The sequence below is a fragment of the Pelobates fuscus genome, chromosome 3 (assembly GCF_036172605.1).
Source record: "Pelobates fuscus isolate aPelFus1 chromosome 3, aPelFus1.pri, whole genome shotgun sequence".
NCBI lineage: Eukaryota > Metazoa > Chordata > Amphibia > Anura > Pelobatidae > Pelobates > Pelobates fuscus.
Window position 1 is genome coordinate 82,847,173 of NC_086319.1, and position 23,926 is coordinate 82,871,098.

The 23,926-nt window shown below is 40.0% G+C and overlaps 1 protein-coding gene across 2 annotated transcripts in view; it reads left to right on the forward strand.

Moving 5' to 3' along the window:
* Positions 1–15,334, forward strand: part of DBN1 (drebrin 1) — a 74,556-nt gene extending 59,222 nt beyond the window's left edge. Inside the window, exons 3-13 of one of the 2 annotated variants that reach the window (XM_063447312.1) lie at positions 2,841–2,953; positions 5,082–5,156; positions 7,132–7,278; positions 7,643–7,720; positions 7,917–8,068; positions 8,815–8,878; positions 8,953–9,036; positions 10,296–10,404; positions 10,767–11,407; positions 13,527–13,629; positions 14,265–15,334. In XM_063447312.1, the coding sequence (XP_063303382.1) occupies positions 2,841–2,953; positions 5,082–5,156; positions 7,132–7,278; positions 7,643–7,720; positions 7,917–8,068; positions 8,815–8,878; positions 8,953–9,036; positions 10,296–10,404; positions 10,767–11,407; positions 13,527–13,629; positions 14,265–14,350 (1,652 nt within the window). In that variant the 3' untranslated portion in view covers positions 14,351–15,334. The remainder of the gene's footprint in view (positions 1–2,840; positions 2,954–5,081; positions 5,157–7,131; positions 7,279–7,642; positions 7,721–7,916; positions 8,069–8,814; positions 8,879–8,952; positions 9,037–10,295; positions 10,405–10,766; positions 11,408–13,526; positions 13,630–14,264) is intronic. The other variant, XM_063447313.1, reaches the window with a different exon arrangement.
* The last annotated feature ends 8,592 nt before the right edge of the window (positions 15,335–23,926 follow it).

Sequence of the window (23,926 nt, forward strand, 5' to 3'; positions counted from 1 at the left end):
ATGGCTGGAATTATCAGAATCGATTATCTCAGCCAATCAAATGCTTTCCCATAGGAAAAGCATTGGATTGGCTGAGATTGTCAAGCAGGCAGGGCATGGCCAAGCAAACGCATCTCTCTTCATAGAGATGCATTGAATGAGTGCATCTCTATAAGGAAAGTTCAGCATGGAGACGCTGAATGTCAACGCCTCTGAGGAGTGGCAACTAGAGGTGTTCCTAGGGATCAATGTAAACACTGCCTTTTCTCTGAATAGACCATGTTTACATTAAAAAGCCTGCAGGGACTGACTATACTCACCAGAATAACTACATCTAACTGGAGTTGCTCTGGTGACTATAGTGTCCCTTTAAAATGTTTCTATATATTCCCATAGTTTCAGGTGCCGTTGGGTTTGGCATGTCAGTGGTGTGCAGCAGTCTACACATTAACATGCCCCTCAGCATGCATGATGGCATCATATAGTGGACATGGTTAGCTTTTCTCCTTACACACGATTGTATTCTTTCTCTTCCATATGTGGTTTTCTAACCTCTAACTTTAGCCCATATGCAATACGATAGAGGATTTTATTATATTGAAAGATATATATATATATATATATATATATATATATATATATATATATATATTCTAGTCTGAAGAATATCCTGCAGTCCACTCTTCCTAGCGGTTATATATTTATCAGCATATGTTTGTTTCTTACATTATAGTTTCAGAATAGAGCACCTCTTGGGTATAAGAAATCTGACGCTGACCCAAATTTATGCAGTTCAGGGAACCGTTCTAATTTAGATGCAGGCAGCAAATGCACCACTTGCTTCTAAAACAGTCAGTAAGGAAGATGACCTCCTCTGGCCTGCACAAGTGCAGGTAAGAGCACACAAATAAACTACTAGAGGCAGGGGGAGACCAGGTGCTATATACATAATTGTTTGTGTTTCTTTTTCTGTGACAACGTTTATTAGCCAGGCAAACAAAATTATAGAAATGCTTTTGCCTGTCCCGTGTTTGTTTGAAATAGGGACCTCCCTTTCTTCTTGCATTTGATTATCTTGTTAGCAGGATAATCTGTATGCTTCAAGTATGGAACATGAAGACTAATGTAAAGGGGGGAAAAAGGGCACATATCATATAGTGTTTAACCCACCATATAGATGCCCCCCCCCCCTATAAAAGTTTTTAAAAGTCACCTTATTTCCAGCACCACGCAGGTCCGCTAGTATTGGCTCAGCTGCCTTTGTGACATCATCAAAATGGCCATTTTTTTTATTTTTTGCCAATCCCATTTTCCAAGGGGAATTGCCAATCCCAATTTTCCATAGGGAAAGCATTGGATTGGCTAAAATTGGCATGGGGGTGGGGCCAAATGCAGTTTTGACCAATCAGGACCTCCTCATAGAGATTCATTGAATCCATGTATCTCTGTGAGGAAAATTCAGCATCTCCATGCAGAGCGTGGGGACGCTGAACGTAGGTGCTGCTTTTTCGGCAGCACTGACCCAGGGAGCACCTCCAGTGGCCACTTAGAGGAGACCCTAGAGGCAATGTAAACACTGCCTTTTCTCTGAAAAGGCAGTGTTTACATGGAAAAAAGCCTGAAGATAACTATTTTACTCACCAGAACAACTAAATTAAGCTGTAGTTGTTCTGGTGACGATAGTGTCCCTTTAACAGGCACATTTGCAAACTTGTCCAGAGTTCATAGACCACCTAGGTCAAAAATGGTTGTCCATTGCTGAATTAAGAAATTAAACTCGATTTTAAAACAAACATTTATTTATTTTTGTAATCAAATAATAAAAAAAAAACTACAAATAGCTAATTTACCTTTGTAGCATTAAAGTGAGCAATTCAATTTTCCTATAGTAATTACTATTGGCAACAGTGGTGTATAACTATTTCCCTTTGAAATTGTTTTTGCAGTCACATTAAATGTTATTGAAACTGTGAGCCTCAAATTTTACTGCCCTAAATAAGGTGGCTGGTTTTATGGTCTAAAACATTAATGGATATGATTATTGCTTTATACAGTGATATGTAAATCTCTCTCTTACTAATATCAACACATTAACCAAAATAGATGCATGTAGCGGGTCACCAATTTCAAAATACATCCTGCGGTCTAGGTGATTTATTTATCCATATTGATGGTGCTCCTTTTACTGATCGATGAAAGATTGATGTGACCTTTCAAAGAATCAAACGTGATCCCAAAGCTGGAATTCTATCTGCTGAACTTTGCCAAAGTTTGGAACCTTTTACTTTCTCTTACCCTCCCTCCCTGAACGCCTTTTGGAGAAACTGTGAATTTTATCTTTTTTTTCCAGTTTAAGTTATTTGGCCTAAATTCTGCAATTCCATTTTTTTTTCCATAATAGCGGTTTAGTGATCAATAACAATTTTGATCGTTACATACAGGTAGAAAATATTCCTTGTCAAAATGCATAGATCCACAACAACGGCACACAATAATGGTGATATGACTTTAGAGATAAGGGGGGGGGGAAAAATAGCAGAAATCCTACCGATGTGTAATTGATGGGAATAAAATCTGATATGAACAATCTAGAAAGACAGACAGACATATCAAACAAGCTGAAACGCTGTCTAGTTCACAACCTTGAACTGATCTCCAAACTGCTGTAACATTGTTTGGATTTTATAGATATTTATATCTGTTTATAAATGGTGTAGTATCTGTCATTTGTAATTCGCTGAAGCCACTGTTGTATGAGGCATTGTATTCAAGGCCAGCTTGCTTTTCTCTGTTAAACAAGTATGTAGACTTTTTTTATTTGTCTTTTGTTAAATATATATATATATTTTTTTTTTCTCTAGGAGGGGGTTTACCCGACCTTGCCACCCACTTTGAGATCCAGAAAGTGATGTATGGCTTCTGCAGCGTGAAGGAGCCTCATGCTATGCTTGCCAGATATGTTCTTATCAACTGGGTGAGAAAGAGAGGGTGGTGTGAAAATGTTGTCACATGTTAACAAATCCGATATATGATGTATTTTTATTGCAATGTGTATCTACTTAAAGGAAAACTCCAGACTGGAATTCATTTTGGAAATTCTGCACGTCAGTTGCGGCAGATTCCTTTGTTCTACAGGATCCGGGGAATGGCTGACCTTCCCAAACCAAACCTGGTCCCTTTAAGATGCCCGTATTACTTAGGCTTTGTATGGATGCCTACACAGTACAAGGTCACCTTACATGATGTCCTTGATCTTAATAGTGCAGAGCATTGCAGGAGGGCAATTAAATTGGTTTTAGGTTGATGTATACGACAAACCATCTGTATTGTATCTGGCGCCTACCTTTGGGCTTCACACGTGATCTCTTTTGTGAGTAAAGTATCCTACTGCCACTTCCATTCAGCTTTTAGTGCCTCTCTTTTTTAGAGACTGTTACATATAATGGTTTCCCATTCATGTTTTCCAATAAGCTGCATCTATAATGTAAAGAACCAAGAAAAATTAATAGGAAGTCCCCTGATACATAACTGTATTAATTTGGTTTTAGTTCTTGAAGTATCCCTTTAAACATTGAGTGTATCTGCCTTGATATCATACCCATCAATTAGAGTGATTTCCCAGCCAGAGGATGTGGATAGAAATGGGAATGGTAAAATAGTCTTAATTGAAACTTTTAAAGGCCATACACTTGTATTAGAGGAAGTAATTTGAAATAATTCATTAAATGAAACGCTTTCTGTAGCCACCTATCCTAAATTCTATATGCTTAGTTTTGTACCTCCTTAACCGTAGGCAGTAATGTTTTCTGTAAAGCAATAATTATGTCCAAGTATATACTTTTAAGTTCATGAGCACAAGTTAATTCTTGGCACCAATTTTTTACATTAGAGTCTTTCTTTCAAAATGTCGAACCGCAATAAGATTACATTTTTAATTTGCATTAGTTGAGGGAGGGGGGGCTAGTGCTCTATTGTCAAGCTTGATTGACTGATAATGGATTCTCTCCCCGATATACAAATAATGTAATGCTAGCAACTATAATATTTGTTCTGTGTATGTAGAGCACCATGTCGCCCTCTGCTGGCCTTTTTATATAATGTTTTTTTATTTTATTTTTTTTACCATACACTGCAATGTAAACTCAGCAAAATCGTTTGATGGTTTGGAAAGTTGCCAATCTCTAGTATAGTTATCACACCTGAGTAAATTGATACTGACCTTTAATTGTTACTTTGTAATACAGTGTGTAGTTTGGAGATTGTACTTGTAGTGTTTGTCTTCCCTATAATGATACCGATATTTCAGATAAAATGGATGGCAATGGAACCCCAGCACACGGCATCTTCAACTCCTCTCTGTTACTCTCTCGAGCCACATGCCGTCAATGAGTAGCTGTGGGCTACCTCGCCAAAGTACTGAGCGGCACACCAGGCTCGTAAGAGTTGGAGAGATGAGTTGCCAGAAAGAGAAGGTAGCGTGTCCTGGGTCCCAGTAGCCCCTAATTCACTGTTAAACTCCATTTCCACTAAGCCACTGGAGCACCAGGGAGTGTAATATGGTTCCGATGTTCTGTAATAAATGTATTCCCCCCCTGCTGGCTTTTACCTGTCGCCAGGGTAAAAGCCAGCAGGGGGGGAATAAAATTATTACAGAACATAAGTACCAGTTTTCTGCTATTGGCTGAAAGGGCACCAATAATCGATATAGCATCCCTAAAAAAATCAGCCAATCCACTCATGCAGTAGACCCTTAACACTGTGAATTTCACTGAAATTCCAATGCAATTCAAAGATACCACAAGACAAAATAAGGGTTACTTTGTCTTATAGACAAGCCTGAGGTTGACAAAAGGTGGAACTCTTCCGCCAGTTTTAGTCCAATCCCAGCAATCATCACAAATGATGATGTGCAATTCAAGAATTGTGTACTGAAGCTGGTTTATTTAGTGGCATTTTCTCCTGGTTAATTACGGTAATATGGACATTTTTGGGGGCTTTTTATTCTTCTTCAGTATAACACTATACATACCCTGTATGGATTTGATAAGGGCATTGTTCTTTTTCAGGGATGGTGGAGTTTAACTCAGACTTGTTTATTTCAGGTTGGTGAAGATGTTCCTGATGCCCGAAAATGTGCATGTGCCAGTCACGTAGCACAGATTGCAGACTTTTTTCAGGTGAGATTCTATTCGCAGTAGATCACCAATAAATGCATCTCCTTTAAATATTTAATATTCAATTAGTATTGGCACGCCATAATTTGCTGGGTGCTGCTCTGTGAAATACAACCTTTACCAGCTGGCATTCAGCACCGTTCAGGCATTCTACACAAACATAAACACAATATTCTGATATGTGAAAATGTTTGTTCCCATGGACTATTTGTCTATTTTATTTTTTTATTTTGGGCCACACATAAAGTAATCTCTGCTGCTGGAATGTTATGTTCTTTCTATCTGCAGTGATAGAACACATCCTTATTACATTTTGCTCTTTCCCTTCGCACACAGTCACCTAATTTGTTCTCCATGACGGAGAGATAGTACACGATTGAAGCTTCATGATTACGGTTTGTATTTGAGATAAGCGGGTACACGACTTCAGTAGGGCTGAGGAGTTGAGCACAATTCATTATTCCTGTAAATAAGAAAAGGGCAGGCCTGTCTGCCATGCTGAAAAGGTTCCCTAAATTTAATGGCCCTGTTAGACGGCATTGTTGTCAGCAGATCAGTGATTTTTGCCACTCATATTGCTAGTCCAGAGCATTGCAGGATGGCAATTAAATATGAGGTTTAGGCTGATGTAGACCACAAACCATCTGTGTTGTATCTGGCGCCTACTTTGGGCTTTACACGTGATCTCTTTTGTGCATAAAGTATCCTTCTGCCACTTCCATTCTGCTTTTAGTGCCTCTTTTGTTTTTTGTTTTTTTGAGACTGTTGCATATAATGGTTTCTCTTAAGATTTTGGCACCAACTGTGCTGGCTTGAGAGGCTGTGGATTAACTCTTATTTTTGGTCATAGTAGCTATTTACATACATTCTGTGTGCTTTAAGAACCAACCTGTTTCTTTGTGTTACAAACATGTGGTGGTGTGTAATAATGCTCCGTTTGGAGCTGGGAGTCTGTTAGAAGCCATAAATTACAGGCTCTGGACGGGTTTTGTTATGTTCAGATCTGCTGATTTATGCACCATTAGTTGAATTATTATAAACTTTATTTTCAACAACAAAAATACAATTCTTAAAGGGCCACTATTGTCACCAGAACCACTATAGGTTAATGTAGTGTTTCTGGTGTCTAGCCTGTCCCTCCAGGCTTTTCAATGTAAACACTGCCTTTATATAGGTAGTTTCATAGACTGATACAGTGTGGGGGGAAAACGGTGAATAAAACCCCTTTCCCATGTGATCGCAGGGGGGTGGTAACCTTGACAGACACACACAAACACGCATGCTAGCTGACACACACACTCACAAATGATTAGATTTTATTTTACCTTTGGGATAGCTGGAGTGAATCCCTTCCCTGAGGTCCAGTGTGCCTGCTGCAATCCTCAAACTGTTCTTGCTCTGCTCCTTCTCCTGCTATTGTGATGCTGGGACTAGACTGGCGCCATATTCCAGATCCCGGCATCACAGCAGGGATCGTGAGGCAGCAGAGCTTGAAGATTTCGTCTCCCTCACCGCCCGCCTGCATTCTCCCTCAGCTGGTCATCTTGGAGGGAACAGGCCGCCAAATACCAAAGCGCAAGGGCAAAAATCCTGGCGCCTGGGATTTGTTGAGCACTGGATTAACCATTCATAAATCTGCTAGATCAACACAAAATGGTTGCTCTTCCTGATGATTGTGACATCCACCCTTTTTTGTTGTAGCAATTATAAGTTGGCAGTATAACTTTATGTACAGACATCATTATGGTTTTAGGATTTTGACTGTGTAGAAGTTTAATAATTCTATTTTATTATATTGGAATAATCTCACAAAGATTACAAGATAATTATTTTATAATTGCTGGTATGTGTGTCTGTGTGTGTGTGTGTGTGTGTATGTATATATATATATATATATATATATATATATATACAATTTTTTTTTTTTGCTCTTGCTCTGCTGTACCCAATACCTGAATATTTGTATTCTATTGTATAGGGTGTAGACGTCATAGTTAATGCCAGCAGTGTTGATGACATAGATCCTTTGGCTATCAGTCAGCGCCTCTCCAACGGCACTGGGCGCCTGGCTAGTCCTGTTCTACAGCGGCTGCAGGTCAAAGAGGAAGGCAGTGGCGATCCCGTGGTAAGCAAAGGACAATGTATAGCGTTAGAAACATAGAATGTGACGGCAGATAAGAACCCATCTAGTCTGCCCAATTTTTCTAAATACTTTCATTAGTCCCTGGCCTTATCTTATAGTTAGGATAGCCTTATGCCTATCCCACGCATTGCTTAAACTCCTTTACGGTGTTAACCTCTACCACTTCAGCTGGTAGGCCATTCCATGCATCCACTACCCTCTCAGTAAAGTAATACTTTTTAGTAATACTAATTTTTAAACCTTTGTCCCTCTAATTTAAGACTGTCCTCTTGTTGTGGTAGTAGACTATGGCCAGAGAGAGGAAAGGTTTTTGTAGCGTAACTTTGCTTCTTTATCACCCTCACAGGGAACCAATTACCAGAAGACAGATGCAGCCGTCGAAATGAAACGCATAAACAGAGAACAGTTTTGGGAACAAGCAAAGGTAATACGAATTACAGTTCAGAAGATCATTTTTAATTTGTGTGTTTTTTTTTTATTCTCCCTTTTTTTCATTGGGTTTATGACCTTTGGTTGTACTTCCTGTATAATTTATGGGTGTTTTTGTTTTTTTCCCTTCACTTTAATTATTTCTGGCTGCTGCCTCACTTTTCCTGACATTTATTTTTCTCTATTGCCAGAGAGAAGAGGAGGAAAGGAAGCAACAGGAGAAGCAGAAAGCCATAGAGGATAGACTTCGGTTTGAACAGGAACGTATGGAACAAGAGCGCAAAGAGCAAGAAGAACGTGAAAGACGTTACCAGGAGAGAGAACAGGAGATCGAAGAACACCGGTACAGTATTTTTCATGCAACGGGAAAATGCAATAGTAGATTGCTATTTTGATTTAAAGGGTTATTATAGTCTCCAGAACCACTACAGCTTAATGTAGTAGTTCTGATGTCTATAGTCTGTCCCTGCAAGCTGAGCATGGTAAACAGGGTTTGGGGCAAGTGTGACTGTGGGAGAGAATATGAGAGCTCGCAGACGGCGACATCAGTCTGCAGCTTTACTTATTGTGCTTTTTCAACCAAAATCTTGTTTGTTTTAAAAAAAAAAAAAAAAAAAAAAAAATCTCACCTTCAGCTTGTGTATGTGTGTGAGTAAAATGTTAGGGAAGAAAAATCCTCATTTATTCCAAAATGGCACTCTTAATTTCTGTCTGGATAAATAAAGCAGGTGTTAATTATGTCCACATTAATTATATTGATATTAATGGTTTTGGACCTGCATATTTAGTTTTGTCTAAGAATAAAATTGTATGTAGCCCAATGCTGCTTTTGGTAACTATATTGAGCAGAGTTTATTCCTTAAAAATAAAAAAATAAATAAATAAAAAAAACCAGGAGATTGCTGTAGTAATTGATATTAATTGACATTATGTCAGTAATGTTCTTGTCTTTATTGTGTCGATGTGTTTTGAAGCACACTGCATAACGGTAACCGATTTAAATCAAATGACTTTAGATTGTGTTGATTACACAATGTTCCATATAGCAGGCTTTCCATAGCAATTTACTTTTGTCTGATTCACTTATAGGAGGAAAATGCAAGACGAGGAAGCAGAAGAATCCAAAAAGAGGCTACAAAGCAACTCCATATTTGTGAGTGGATCTAGGAAGCCTGCGTTTCTGCCTCCTCTAGCGCTTTGCAAGCAGTGGTTTATTCTTGTTAATAGAACTGTTTGTTTATACCCTGCCAGGTGGACCAGAGGGAAGATGATGAAGCTGCAGAACTAAAGAGGACAGAGAGTGAAGTGGAGGTGAGAGAGATCACAGGACTCACATCTGTGATCTCCAATAGCAGTGTGTGTGCTTAAAGGGACACTATAGTCACCAGAACAACTACAGCTTAATGCAATTGTTCTAGTGAGTATAATCATTCCCTGCAGGTATTTTCATGTAAAAACTGCCTTTTCAGAGAAACGGAAGTGTTTACATTTTCCCATATGCACACCTCCAGTGGCCACTCCTCAGATGACCACTGGATGTGCTTCCTGGGGCAGTGCTGCACAGTGTGCAGCACTGACATTCAGTGTCTCTATGCTCTGCATGGAGACGCTGGACTTTCCTCATAGAAATGCATTGATTTAGTGCATCTCTATAGGAAAGCATTGGAGTGGCTGAAATCCTAATATTTGTAGGCAAGTTGGCGGATCGAGGGCGGGGCTAGCGGCAGTGGACTTGCGCGGCGCTGGAAATAAGGTTTGTTTTATTTCCTTTTAAGGGGGCTAAGGTGGGGCAAGCCACCTCAATGATGGTTTTAACATTATAGGGTCAGGAATACATGTTTATGTTCCTGACCCTATAGTGATCCTTTAATAATTGCATACTCTTTCTTGGTACACCCAAATAACGCAATGTACCTTTTTTGACTTAAAATTAACCTGTTAAGAGAAAATCAACTTACCTGAAATAGTGTGTGTGTTTGTGTGTATATGTGTGTGTGTGTGTGTGTGTGTGTGTGTATATTATACATACATTCGTACGTACGTCATAAAGATTTGCTCACTTTTTCTGGCTGGCATCGGAAAAGAGTGACATCATGTCACTCTGTTGCTATACTCCCTAACCAGCACTAGAAGATCTCGCTCGGGAGTTTCCATAGCAACCACAGTGCATGTGCTGTGGTTGTTATGGGAGGAGAGCAGAAGGACCTCCTTTGAAAAGATCTTTTCTTCTCTACCTTGTCTGTCCGTGCATGTCGAGGCTTTGACTGAAAGCTAGGAGAATAACCAATTTGTAATTATTTTTTCTTAAAGGAACCCTAGTTTCAGCATAAGATTTTATCTATACATCAATCGAATGAGCATATGTTATTTGGGGCATGACAGGTGCCCTTTTAAAGGTGTGTTCTGTTAGGAAAACTGTAAAATAATAATGTGGAATCCTCATATACCAAACTCTACAATGTCCATTTTTATTTCTTTTCTTACATGCTGGGGCTTTTTCTGCAGTCTACCCATTACTCTTTCTTGTTAGTTTATTTTATTTTTTTTTCCCCTTCTCTAACCTTTAACAGGAGGCTGCAGCCATTATTGCTCAACGCACAGAGAACCCACGTGAGTTCTTCAAACAGCAAGAAAAAGCCACATCAGAGTGTAGCCCTACTTTCTTAACCCCTCGTTCAAGTGAGTTTAAGGAGAATTAAGAGTTCTAAGCTCAAGATACCGGAGGAACAGTTTCCTATGCCTAAATATAAAATCATAACCTTGTTTTTACACACGTATGTTTATAATTTATTTTATTTTTATTTGTATTGGCTTTCTGATCTATTTTTTTTTTCATCCCTGGTAGTAATATTCTAAAGTAAATCTTAATACTGGAAAGGCCCAGTTAATTAAACAAAAAATGTACGTGACAGTTCAACTTTAAACATGTCCTTGAATTCTTTGATCAAAAGATGTTTTGGGAAGAAAAACATTTATTTAAAAAAAAAAAAACAATTGTGCATTTTCTTTATTGTGAGTCTTTTCTTGCTTTTAACTTACAGCAGGTAGAAGTTCCTCTGAGGCAGGACCCCCACGCTCCCCAGAGACAGAACGTCGTAGTAGTTTGGGTGAAGAGTGGACAAAGGCCTTTAGCTCAGAACAGCCTATGCAGGAGAGTGCATGGAATCCCCAGGGACTCACAGAAGATGTATTTATGGAAACACGAGAGGAGGATGCAGGGTTCCCAGCTGCTCCTCAGTTGACTGGGAATGAGGAAGAGTCTGTTATGGAGATGGGAGAGGTTGACCTGCTGGCAGATGCACATATTCCTCCAGCTCAGGAGTCTTCAAACCTACTGGATCTGTGGCAGAATGAGGATCCTAAGGAAACCACCTGGACAGATGGAAATTTGATGACCTCTCATAGTGAAGTACATGTTGAGCAAAAGGTACTTGGTGAGCAAGAGGTCACCCCAGCAGTCCCTGAGGATAACCTATTGAACTTTGAGGAGCTGCCTCAGCCTCCTGCTACATTCTGTGACATGGAAGCTGAAGAGGACCCTCAGAGCGTTATCCACATTGAAGGACCACACCAGATGACTCTGAGCTACCAGCATGCGCTTCAGGAAGCCTCTTGCCACCAACCAGAACTCACGGAGCCTCTTCTGACCAATGGGGAGACACCACAGAGAGAAGGAACACAGGTGATCTTTAAAGGAATGACAATAATGCAACTTTCTAGATCTAACTTTAGAAATAAATAGACTCCGTTTAGACTACACTGGGTACAGAAATTCAGTTTCCCTTTCTGTCAAAAAAAACTTGATTAAGATGTTATGTTGATATTCAGAAGGGTTTAAATTTGTTGTAAAAAATAAAGTAATATAGGTGCTGAAAATAACAGCTGTAAATGTCTTATGTCAGTCTTGTCTATTTTATCACGCTGCAGGGGGAAATAATTGACCATAAAAAATAAAAAAATAAATCCTATAGCACAACTGTTAAGTCTTCAAGACTGAGTTCTTGTGAAAATATCTTATCATTATTGGAAGAGCTCTTGGTTTATTCGTAATGAGAATCTAATGATTAAGCATCATAAATCTGAAGACTCTGGTTCTTAATCTAGTGGGTTATGTATAAAAATGTATTGTTCATGGCGGAGAGGAAAAGGGTTCTCTGTGATTGGTTTGAACCAAACCAGGTATTTTAAGTATAATGAACAGAAAGCTAGTTTACACTTGGGCAAACTAGTTTAACTAAACTTATATAACCCAGTCTCTGAAATAGAAACACACAAAATTAAGCCCTGATCTCATACTCCCACTACTCCCTGGGCAGCAATGACTACTGTACACAACATTCCCAATACATAAACTAAAACCAAAGAACTTGCAAGTGTGTTCCTTGCACACTTTCCCACTAACTCTCACCTAACTGGTTTTGCCTTGATGTGGCAGATGAGCTTACACTTAAATGGCGATTGGAGTAATACTAAAAAATCTCCAGCTATTTAAATGTACATGGGCATCTGGGATAGAGCGCAAGTTATTCTTTGTTTGTTTATATTCTTTAATTGAAAAAAAAAATTGGATTTCTCAGGTTTACAAAATGAAGCTGGACCGTGATCCAAGAGTAGCAACCAATGGTTTTGTATGTTCTTGGAGTGAGCACCAAAAAAAATTAAGCCAAATAGACTTTTTCTACAGTGTGTAAACACTGCCTTTGGGATTGGGATAATGCATCTCTATGAATAGGCCCACCAATGCTTCCCTATGTGTTGGATTGTCTGAGATCAATGGTAATAAGGATCTCTGCCCGGGACAGAGTGGCAGCCGCGGCAAGACTGTTGTGATATGAGACTAAAGGCGAGATCATCCTTTTTCGTCTTTTACAGAGGGCCCAGAATATTTAAATAGGCAGGAGTATACTCGAACGTTCGCAATACAAACTTGTTTAACTTTAAAGTGCTTTAAAGTAGCCTTCTCATTCTGCTAGTGAGAAAGATTCACTTGTCTCAAAAATCAATAAATGTCTCTCTGTCTCTCTGTCTCTCTGTCTCTCTGTCTCTCTGTCTCTCTGTCTCTCTGTCTCTCTGTCTCTCTGTCTCTCTGTCTCTCTGTCTCTCTGTCTCTCTGTCTCTCTGTCTCTCTGTCTCTCTGTCTCTCTGTCTCTCTGTCTCTCTGTCTCTCTGTCTCTCTGTCTCTCTGTGTCTCTGTGTCTCTGTGTCTCTGTGTCTCTCTGTCTCTCTGTGTCTCTGTGTCTCTCTGTGTCTCTGTGTCTCTCTGTGTCTCTGTGTCTCTCTGTGTCTCTGTCTCTCTGTGTCTCTGTGTCTCTCTGTGTCTCTGTGTCTCTCTGTGTCTCTGTGTCTCTCTGTCTCTCTGTGTCTCTCTGTGTCTCTGTGTCTCTCTGTGTCTCTGTCTCTCTGTGTCTCTGTCTCTCTGTGTCTCTATATATATATCTCTATATATATATATATATATATATCTCTATATATATCTCTATATATCTCTCTCTCTCTCTCTCTATATATATATATATATATATATATATATATATATATATATATATATATATATATATCTATCTATATCTCACTGAGGAATCCCATTCACATCAAAGGCAGCCAAACAAAGATCCTGATACATTGTTGGCTATTATCCCTGCTGCTATGTTTTACAGTTAGAGAAGCAAATTAAGAGTTCTATCATATTTCTAAAATATATATATATTTTTATTAATAGAATTTGTTTTCATTCTTCCTTTCTTTTCTAATTTTTAAAATGTATGTGTATATGATATATATTTTTTTCCTTTTCATTCCAGGCAAGTGAAGGATATTTTAGCCAATCACAAGATGAGGATTTTGCTCAGTCAGAAGAAATGTCTGCAAAAGCTCCACCACCAATTTTCTACAACAAGCCACCAGGTAATTGTGATCTTATTCCCCTCAGCCCCACGTCATTTTTTTTTTCTCTCTATACTTTTACCTTACTTAAAAGAACACTCCAAGTGTTCTGTAGTAGTCATGGTGCCAGGAGCGCCTTAACACTACCCCCAATGCAAGTGGTCAAACAGCGTAGTAACAGTTTAACATCTTACCAGGGTCTGCCTTATGCTACTCCCTGTCTCCTTTCTGTCGCCAGGTGAGTGACGTGCTTACCCCTGGGGGGCTAACAGGAGCTCCTGGATGCTGAAAGGGGACAGGATCAGCTCTTGGCAATTAATAAACAATTTGACTGCTTATAATGGTGGGAGGCCAGGGTATTTCTGGCACTGTAACCAATACAGCTTGCTTTGCTGGCTATGATGCTTTGAGTGTTTCTTTTAATAACATCATATGGTCACTTTTGTGTTTGGTGTTTTATTTTTGTCATGACTTTCAGTTGTATTTTAATTGTTGATTTTCAGCTTAGGTGTACTGTCTGTGTGTCTCTCCCGTTTAATGTTTGTATTGTGTGTGTGTGTGTTATAGTATAGTATAGTATTATGAAAAACAAACTGTGTACATATGAGATAAACAAAGTCAGTGATGTAATGCTTCTTTTGCATTGTGTATTTCAGAGATTGACATTACCTGTTGGGACTCTGACCCTGTAATGGAGGAGGAGGAAGATGAGGAAGGAGAAGGCTTTGCTGAACGTGCTTAACATAGCTTGTGTAATAGTCCCCACCTCACACAACACGTGTACAGAACACGTGGCTGAGATGTTTGACACAGCCGTGTAACAGCAAAGTATTGTAGTATTGGCTGAGGCTTTTGCCCACGCCGGAGCTCTGCTAGTAAGGTCTTGTCTGTTTCCTCCCACCGCCAAATAAACTCCACCTGAAACTGCGGGGGGCTGCAGACAGGGTGCATCTTACTACACTGCCTTCCAGCTGTTTTTTCTATATAGTCTAATAAGCCAGCCCTTGTCCTGCTGGTCTCTCTCTGCTTACTGTTTGACAGGAATATTTGGGTTGCGATTACCCCTCTGGGTTGAGCAGAGCTAGTAGCAATGACTTAACGCCTGGTTGCGATCAGTGTTATTAGCTGGCTTTTTTTTTGTTTTGTTTGTTTTTTGTTTTTGACAGGCCTGTGCTGACTGCCTTTTGAATTTGAGTTAAAGGATGAAGGATGCAGAGAGGTTTTCTCATTGTAGTTTTATCTTTGTAACCCATTCTTGCAGCTTATATATATATATATATATAATTTTTTTTTTTCTTTGGGGATACAAAACAGAAACGTATGGCAATAATTACCGTTTATACCCCTGGTCAAACTCATAGGGCAGTTGGGTGGGGGTGGGGCATATTCTCCACTGTAGCACTCTCTTCCTCCACATTATTCATTTTCTCCTATTTATTCCTTGAATGTGGGGGTTGATATGCCTTGTACATGGATCACAAGCTCCTGCTAATTATGGTAGGTTTGGGGGTGGGGAGATAAAGAGTGGGTAGTTGTGTACATACAGATTTCTTCTGTGGCCCACTCATGTTACTTGCACCCCCTTTTCTTACCTGCCTCAAAAGCTTCTTTTTCTTTTTTTTTTTTTTTTTTCTTTTACATGTTTAGTACTGTTCTTAAAGCACAACCTGTACAGACCGTGCTCGTGTTTCAATAAAGGAGTCTGGATCCAACCATAAAAAAACAACTATCCTGTCCTTTTTTTAATTTTTTGTTAAACTTTTTTTTTTTGCTGTTCTTACAGTCTGATCATATTTTCATGCTGTATAATCTTCGTCGTACATCTATTGAAGGGATTACATTTACCGTAATTGAAATTCTCTTTGTACTGATACCTGAAACTCTAGCGTAGTCTTGAGATATAAAGTGTTGTAAGTATACTCTACAAATCCAAACACAATACATAAAAAACCTGCCCCGGGACACTTTGGTTTTGTAAATTGACTAGATTTTTCTTTGCAACTTATTCCTTCTCACAGACCGTACAGTTGTCTGACTGAAACTAAACATCTGTGCTGTCTAGAACATTGCACCCAGCAATTATGCCCCATAGTGATAAACTACAGCCATTGCTTTCTAACCCTATGGATATTGTCTACAGCAAAGGTAGGCAACCTTTGGAACTCCAGATGTTATGGACTACATCTCCCCTGATGTTTTGCAAGCATTAAGAGCACTGTGGGACATGTAGTCCATAAAATCTGGAGTGCCAAAGGTTGCCTACCTCTGGTACAGTAAATGAGGGGAGGCTGTATTCTATCAATGCTGAGAACGGTTTCAAACTTGGGCAGAGAAATGTGTTTCTTTGCTGGGGTAAGTCCAGCACTAAATCAGTCTAGATTAAATGGGTGTTTTTTAAAACTAGATATACATTTAATGGGACACTCCAGACCCCTAAACAACTTTAGCTTGCGTAAAAACTTTGTGGGAAGAGTGTGTTCTATTTTGTTCATTTTGCAAAAAGAGCAGTTTTCAATTGACACTTTTATAAACGAACCTGGTTACACCCACTTGGCTTTCAAGCAGACAACAGGTAATGTTACTTCCTGGTTTCGTTGGCTCAATGCAGCTGACCTCAAGAGGCATCAATTGCCCACAGCACCTGACGTACAAAGACTTCTCATTGAGCTGCATTGGGAAGTCAGTGATTGGACATCCACAGAAAGTCTGGGCTGGGTTAGAAGGGGAGAGCCTGCAAAGGCAGCAGACAAGAGAACTGCAAGTTAAATGAATGCATGTTTTCTTTTGGGGTATATTTATTAAACAGTGACTTTTATTTATTTAGTATTTGGGCAGTGTACAAATATACTAATGGTTGAGCAAGAAACGGTTTTAAACCTAAATGGGAAAATCCAGTAAATCTGTTTGATATGCTGCCTCTTCTGTTGACCTACTCTCCAAAATACATGTGAGAACTAAAATGTGGAATTGTGTATTATCTAGATCATGCTGACATGCATAATTTTTAAGGCAATTTTATGCAAATGGATTGATTTTTAGATGCACAGGAAACATATACTGCTTTTTTTCATTGCACACTTCATTAGTCTTGATGTGCAGTTGGACAAATAAAATATTAAAATAAGTGTATTTTATTTCAAGAAAAAAATCATTTTTTTAGTTTTACATTTTTATTTTTAATTTTTTGTTGTGCAAGGTATAACAAATAAGCAAGCACTATTAAGTCAACATGTCAAGACAATAGCATGGCTGTGAGATAATCGCACAACGTTTTTATGTTTTAAGAAACAAAAAATTCAAACAATAATACTGCACAGACGTGAGAACAAATTATTCTGTAACAAGCTAGTCTCTGTATGGCGCGAGCCTGTAGATTACATAATAGAGGCAAGTAGACCGTTTAGTGGGTACGTCGTTGGCGTCTCAAATAGTGTTTGATCACATTTACATCAGAAATAGTAAAATTTTAAGGAAAATAAAACAATAGTATAACAAGTGAGTGTCAGCTGCCACGGTGGCGTGGACACGCAGTGTAAGTGACTTGCCGCTGAGCTCTGGAGGTCTTGTATGACATGCGCAGTGTTTCCCTTTTGCACAGGACAGGTGCCATGCTTTTGAAGTATGGTTATGAGGGTTTCAGTGACCTTCTCCAGGCCAGATTGTTGCTTGAAAGATCTGCATATTCTCAAATTGGAAAGGCGAGTTCCCCTTCAGGGCTGTGCGGAACGCCGCTATGTCTCTCCCATTTTGGAAGGTGATGATTAGGTCCCTGGAGGCCTTAGCTGGTGCCTTGGCAGGTTTGGGGACCCGAAAGACTCCATCCATGGTAAGTGCTTTGGCCTGTTGGTGGGTCAGCAGGGCAGATAGGAAGTGTCTCCGACAGTGTGGTAGTTCAGCCCCTGGGACTTTCTCTTAAAACTCCCCTGATTTTAAGGTTATTTTGCTGCCGGGTGTCTTGTTGAGCTGCGAGTCGGCGTTCATGCGACAGGTTTTGCTGCCTCAATTCCTGCACCTCCTGCTGGGGCACAGCTATCTGTTGGGTGCTTGAGTTAGCGGTACTTTCTAGAGCTCTGATGCGCCCTGTTAGGTCCGCTAGGAGGGCTTTCAGGACCGCGGAGGCATCCGGACCCGTCGTGGCAATCAGAGCTGAAGAAAATCCTCCTAGAGCTCCTCAGAGAAATTGGAGCAGCCGCCTGAGAGTGTCCCGATCTTGGGCACAGTGGCGCCGTGCGCTTGCTTCCACGGGTCTCCAATTAGGGGTAGGGGGCTCCGGCTTCGATTTTGTAAAAATACATTTTTTTGCGCCCCATTGAGCTCGGGTCTACTAAGGGGGCTCCTAGTCCGGGTAATGAGCTGAATTTTTTAATTATAATTGCTGTTTTCGTCGTGGATTACCCGGACAGATTAGTGCGACCGCTTGTTGCCGAAAATGTAATTTTATTTTTTAAACACATTTGATTGTCTCCCACTGGACAGTATTCTAGTGAACATATCTTTTTGAAGTAACATAATGTGTAATCATGACGATTACCTTTTTAAAATCAGACAACTATAAATATTTATAAATTTAGTGGTATTCGGAAATTGCACTGTTGTCGTGGAAACCATGAAATTGTGGAGGCGTTTTTACTTCCTCTGCTGCCTTTTGTGTAATGTGCGTAAGATAGGGGTCTGCATGGTTATGTGACTAAAAGGAACATTTTAATGCTACAGCTTTGTTAAAGCTGCAGTGCCTCCTTAATTATTATTTTTTTCCTTCAATTTATAAACGTGTGCATTGTACAGAAAGAAAGCACTTCTATAATGCAATCCTTCTGGAGCCCTGTGTATGGCACACAATGACTTAAACAAAAAGATACTACATGTGCTTGGTTTAGAACAGCAAATACATATTTCATCAGAGGTTTATGTTTAGATCTTTAATTACACTGATTAAACCAAAATACCTGTTCAAAATTATTGTTTTGGAGAAATCTGTCAGTTCTTTAATTTTATTGAATGTTTGTAATGTTGGTCTTTTTGAAACAAACCACTATTATCAGTTTAGGAAAAACTTACACCTTTAACCGTTGCTAATCTGATCTAATAAAATTGTTACAAAGACCTGCGATGCTGCTTGTTCATCTCTCTCATATGCCTGAAATGTATTTTATTTTTGTATTTTAATCTGTGGGTATAATCAGCTGTGTAAATACAAATAATGCTAGAAATTACAAGGGCAAAGAGGTGTTTAATGTTTGAGACATTAAAGTTAGATTACATAGTGCTTAAAGGACCACTATAGGCACCAAGACCACTTCAGCTTAATGAAGTGGTCTGGGTGCCAGGTCCAGCTAGGTTTAACCCTTTTTTCTATAAACTGTTTATAATGGGGTTAATCCAGCCTCTAGTGGCTGTCTCATTGACAGCCACTAGAGGCGCTTCCGCGCTTATCACTGTGATTTTCACAGTGAGAAGACGCCAGCGTCCATAGGAAAGCATTGAGTAATGCTTTCCTATGGACTGGCTGAATGCATGCGCGGCTCGTGCCACGCATGCGCATTCAGCCGAGGAGGAGGAGAGTCCCCCGCCCAGCGCTGGAGAAAGAGGTAAATTTAACCCCTTCCACCTCCTAGAGCCCGGCGGGAGGGTCGGGACCATAGTGCCAGGAAAACTAGTGTTTTCCTGGCACTATAGTGGTCCTTTAATGTTAAAAGCCTGAGAGGGGTTATAGTAGTGGTACAAGGGGTGTTTAGAATTATTCAGTTTAGGGTAAGAGTTGGGTTATGTTTAGTATTGGGCTACACATAGGATGTTTAGTGCGTTAGGTAAATGGGTTTTCTCAGGTTTATATCTTTTGTGTACTTAAAGGGACATTATAGTGACCAGAACCGCTACAGCTGAATGTGTGGTTCTGGTGTCTATAGCCTATCCCTGCATCCATTCCAGTTTAAATGCTGCCTTTTTCAGGGTAAGGAAAATGTTGTTTAGGTCATGTGGAGTTTGCATGGTTATTTGCGAAGTAGTCGTACTCCTATGTTGTTTTGGTCCAGTCAGCCTTGATTTATAACAGATGCAGGAGTTGTTATACAGTGTGCATCACTCATTGTTGACTATGCTTCTCTTGCAAGGCAGTTCCTGTGTGAGAGGCTGTTCATAGACAGATGGGAGGTGAGCACTTCCTTTCCAGCCTAACACTGGAGGATAAAAACACACAATTGGGTCAGCGCTTAGTAACAGAGAATAATAAACAACAATGCAGCAACCCTAAGAAGGGGATCCCCCTCAACCCTTCAAAGTAACACAAGAAAAAGGATCGAGATGGAAAAGGGCTGTGCCACATAAAATTAAACAGTACTGAAAATCTCGTTCTAACAGTGCAAATTGTCACATATAAAAGTGTCTCTTATCAAGAAGTGGATGCAGCTGTGCTTTCTAAGTTCTTTATGCTTGGAGGATGTGGAAGATCTGAGTATCTTTAGTCTCCGTATGTGGGTAGAAGAAAGACTATCAATGCATCAATAAGAAGTGCCGGGAGGCGATGTGCCCAGCACTGTACATTATCTGAACTCGTTCTATCTGGCTATTGGGTCACTATGGCACTGGAGTGAAACCACCAACAGCCTTGCAGCAGCTGCCCCTATGTATAGGCACTAAGGAACAAAATAGATCATCCCAGGTGGGGATCCTACCACCAACGCTATCATTATAGAGCAGTGAGCCTGCTCTACACTTGTGAGTACAATTTTGATTAATTTTATACAGCTCTTATTGTCTTACTGAGAGCACTATTTGTGTATATTTATATCTTCTCTCTGAGTACCTTGACAACCACCTGCTGTGTACGACCTTCACCGTATCCCATAAGTGGGTATTATACCACTATATGCGATATTTACTAGAGCTGGTCAGAGCTCTCTTACATGTGAGTGCAATATCATTATTATCTACGTATTGTCTATTAAGTTTTTATTTATTGCACTATTAGGTTGCCTTGTCTTTCTTCTACCCACATACGGAGACTAAAGATACTCAGATCTTCCACATCCCCCAAGCATAAAGAACTTGGAAACCACAGCTGCATCCACTTCTTGATAAGATACACTTTTATATGTGACATATTTGTACTGTTGGAACAAGATTTTCAGTAATAGCTGTTTAATTTTATGTGGTGCAGCCCTCCTCAGTCTCAGCACTGGAGGAGCTGGGGTAGCATTGAGCTTTATATCCTCTATAACTGTTCCTGCAGCTCTTCTATGAAACGTAAGAGACTGACTGGATTACAGAGGACAGGGCTCCTGCTACTCCTCTCCCCATACCTGCTCCCAAAAGACATAGAAACATCAAATCTCCTAAGCTGACACTTCCATTTGCTCTCCTGAGCGAAGTCCTGCAGTGCTAGCTCACTGGCTGAGAGAGTCAGCTGCCTCCTCTCATGACCGCTACGGTGCTTGGAGTGTTCATTATAACCATGTCACCATTAGTCATGCAGTATAAAGATTTATTTTGGTTCTGCTACAGAAATATTTCCCAGGTAAATAACAAACTGAGGTTAAAGTACTCACAGAAGAATTGAATCTATCTGCGCCTGCTGACAGTTTAACTTGGAGGATAACCAGTCCTGCAAAGATCGTACCTGGAATTTGAACAAGCAGTGCACGTCCTGATCCTGTGGCACTGATCGCACAGAACTGTTGCAGGATAGGGAACAATCATTTGTCCAATAACCGTGTAGACCGTTAGAACATAATCATTTCAACCTACTGGTTCATTATGCATTAACAAGTGACATTTATTGTTGGAAGGGAAATACAGAGACCACACCATGCATGTCTCTGTGTAATGCTCCAGCTCTCTTTTGCCTATCTTCTTAGTCACTCTCCCTCATAACCTCATCTTCAGCAGTGCTCATGCTATGATAACTTTAGCTTTCTATTAAATATTGCTGCTGTTCTTAAATGTCAGCTAACTCCATTAGCTCTCAGCAGACCATGTGCACATGGTTAAGGCATCAATATACTGATCAACTCAAATTATTTCAGCTACTCCTGACTCCCTAATGGCCATCAGCACACAGTGTGCACAGGGTTAAAACCGCAGGCTACTTGTAGACTCCTTATTACCTTTGCAGCTGGCGATATTATGAATCTTTAGTGGTAATATGGAGCCAGGAAGTAGCTGACATGGTTCTCAGAATCAACAATCCGTACAGATTGGAATCAGATCAGTCCTCCGTCACAGCCCCAGTCCTGCAGTTTGAAGTTCACAACTTCAGCTAGCCACAGCATGTCTCCAGTCTCCGCTGTTGGGTGACTGAGCACTTTATGGAAAATAGTGGGTATGTGCAGTAGTTGTTACTAAAACTATTGATGACAAACTGCATAGTGCTGTGTCAGAAATGCCCCCCTCCTCTTGTCACCCCTGGGCTTCACTGGCTTTACATAAATATTGGTTATGTATTTGAGTAAATTCCCTCGCTAAATCAGCCAAGGCTGTCACTGAGGCTATTTCCAGAAATATAAGAAGATAATATACGCTTGTCAGGGAGCTGCTTCCAAGACGGCCTCTTGCTTCTCTCTTCTGTGGGCACTGTAACCCCATCCGCTGGTGCTTAGGTCCAATAGTATGCCTCAGGCAGCTGGTTGTGCTGGCTGAATGGAAACTCAAAGGAAATCCCTTCTTAAAGAACATGAGGCATGTGTAAAACCTGCTGAAACAGGGCAACTTTCAAACCTGCCCCATTTTATGACATGCCTAGATGTTCTCAAGTAAGCTGCTCCAAATAGCTACCAATGAGGGGACACTCATTTTGTTCCTCTATGTTTTTTTAACCTACTGCAAATAATCTCTCTTCCCCCCCCCCTCCTCCCCCACATAAAAACTGGTGGGATGCTGCCCCAACAGCCCCTAAGGACAAGACTTCACTGGTCAAATGTTGATGATGGTGGGATGAATTGACTTTTAGGGTGGAGGACCATAAACATAGACTTGGCCAGCTAACAGAACATGAGTAACCATAAGGAGATGTTACAAAATAAAAAAAATAAATAAAAATGGGGCAAATTATATTCAAAACTGCAAGTAATAACATTACAAAATTGTCACTTATGTACACATGCAGCAACCTAAACAGAATCCTGATAAATCAATTCCCCAGATAAAAAATAAAGAACTATGAATTTGCTTGTCTCTATTACCCATCCTTATGTGTGTGAATAATAGGTTGCCAAACTGGCAACCTTCCTAAGGCACTTTGGGATCTTAATCCTCCTTTGCCAGCTACCCAATACCACTATACACAGACCTCTGAAAATATCAATGAGAGGGAAAAGACACCGCTTTTGAGTAGGATTGCTTCACAAGAAGCAAAAACGAAACAAGTTGACTCATATAGCCTGTGTTATTAGGAGGCTTCATTGTCCTTTTAAACATTCTGTTAACGTATGATCCAGACTGATGCAAGTTGCAGTGTGCACTTGAATAACAATCTGTGCTAAAGTTGAATGTATCTGTGCAATATTATATAGAATGCATTTGTTGTTCGTTGCATTCTGCTGCCCTTCACTCCCTGCAGATCCTCATTTACCATATGAGCTACGTTGGACCAGGCTCCAGTCACGAAGCAATGCCCCTTACATAGAGGCAGTGTGTATCACAGCGACAGCTTGACCAATTAGCAGGCACCATCTCAAATGCCAGTGTGTCTCCCAGTACAGAATGTTCTAATGGCAGTACTCAAGATGTGATCATAGTGCTTAAATAATGGGGGAATAAATGTGGAAAGCATTCTCTGACTCCAGTGCATGAAGACGGGGGAAAATACCGCCAGCAATATATTGTATTGCAAAAAGAACATCTTAATCATCACCTACTGCAGTATTGAGCTACTGCCTTATTACTTTGCCTCGTTGAACAAGAAAAGAACAGCTTTATTATCCGCGTTCCTCCGTGGCAGCTCTGCAAGGAATTTCATTAGTCTTATTTCTGCATTGTTTTTATTATGGCAGAGCAACACATCGCCCTGCAGTATTTTAGCTGCTGTGAAACGAGCAAATAAGTGCGTCTGAATATCGTTGCCAAACCGTGTGACCTCTAGCTTCTGTACTTTGTGGGCTATATTGTAGCTGTCACAAAAGCATCATGTTACAGTAAAAAAAGAGGTCTAATATTCAGACAGGATCTCTTGAGAATACAGTGCATTTTTTCATGATAGATAATAGGAACTACAAGGTATTTATAACGATGGAAGCATTCTGTTTCTACTTAGAACATGAAAAACGCATTTATTAAAATACACAAATGTGGCAAAAGCAAAACCTTTTACATGGGTTTATACTAT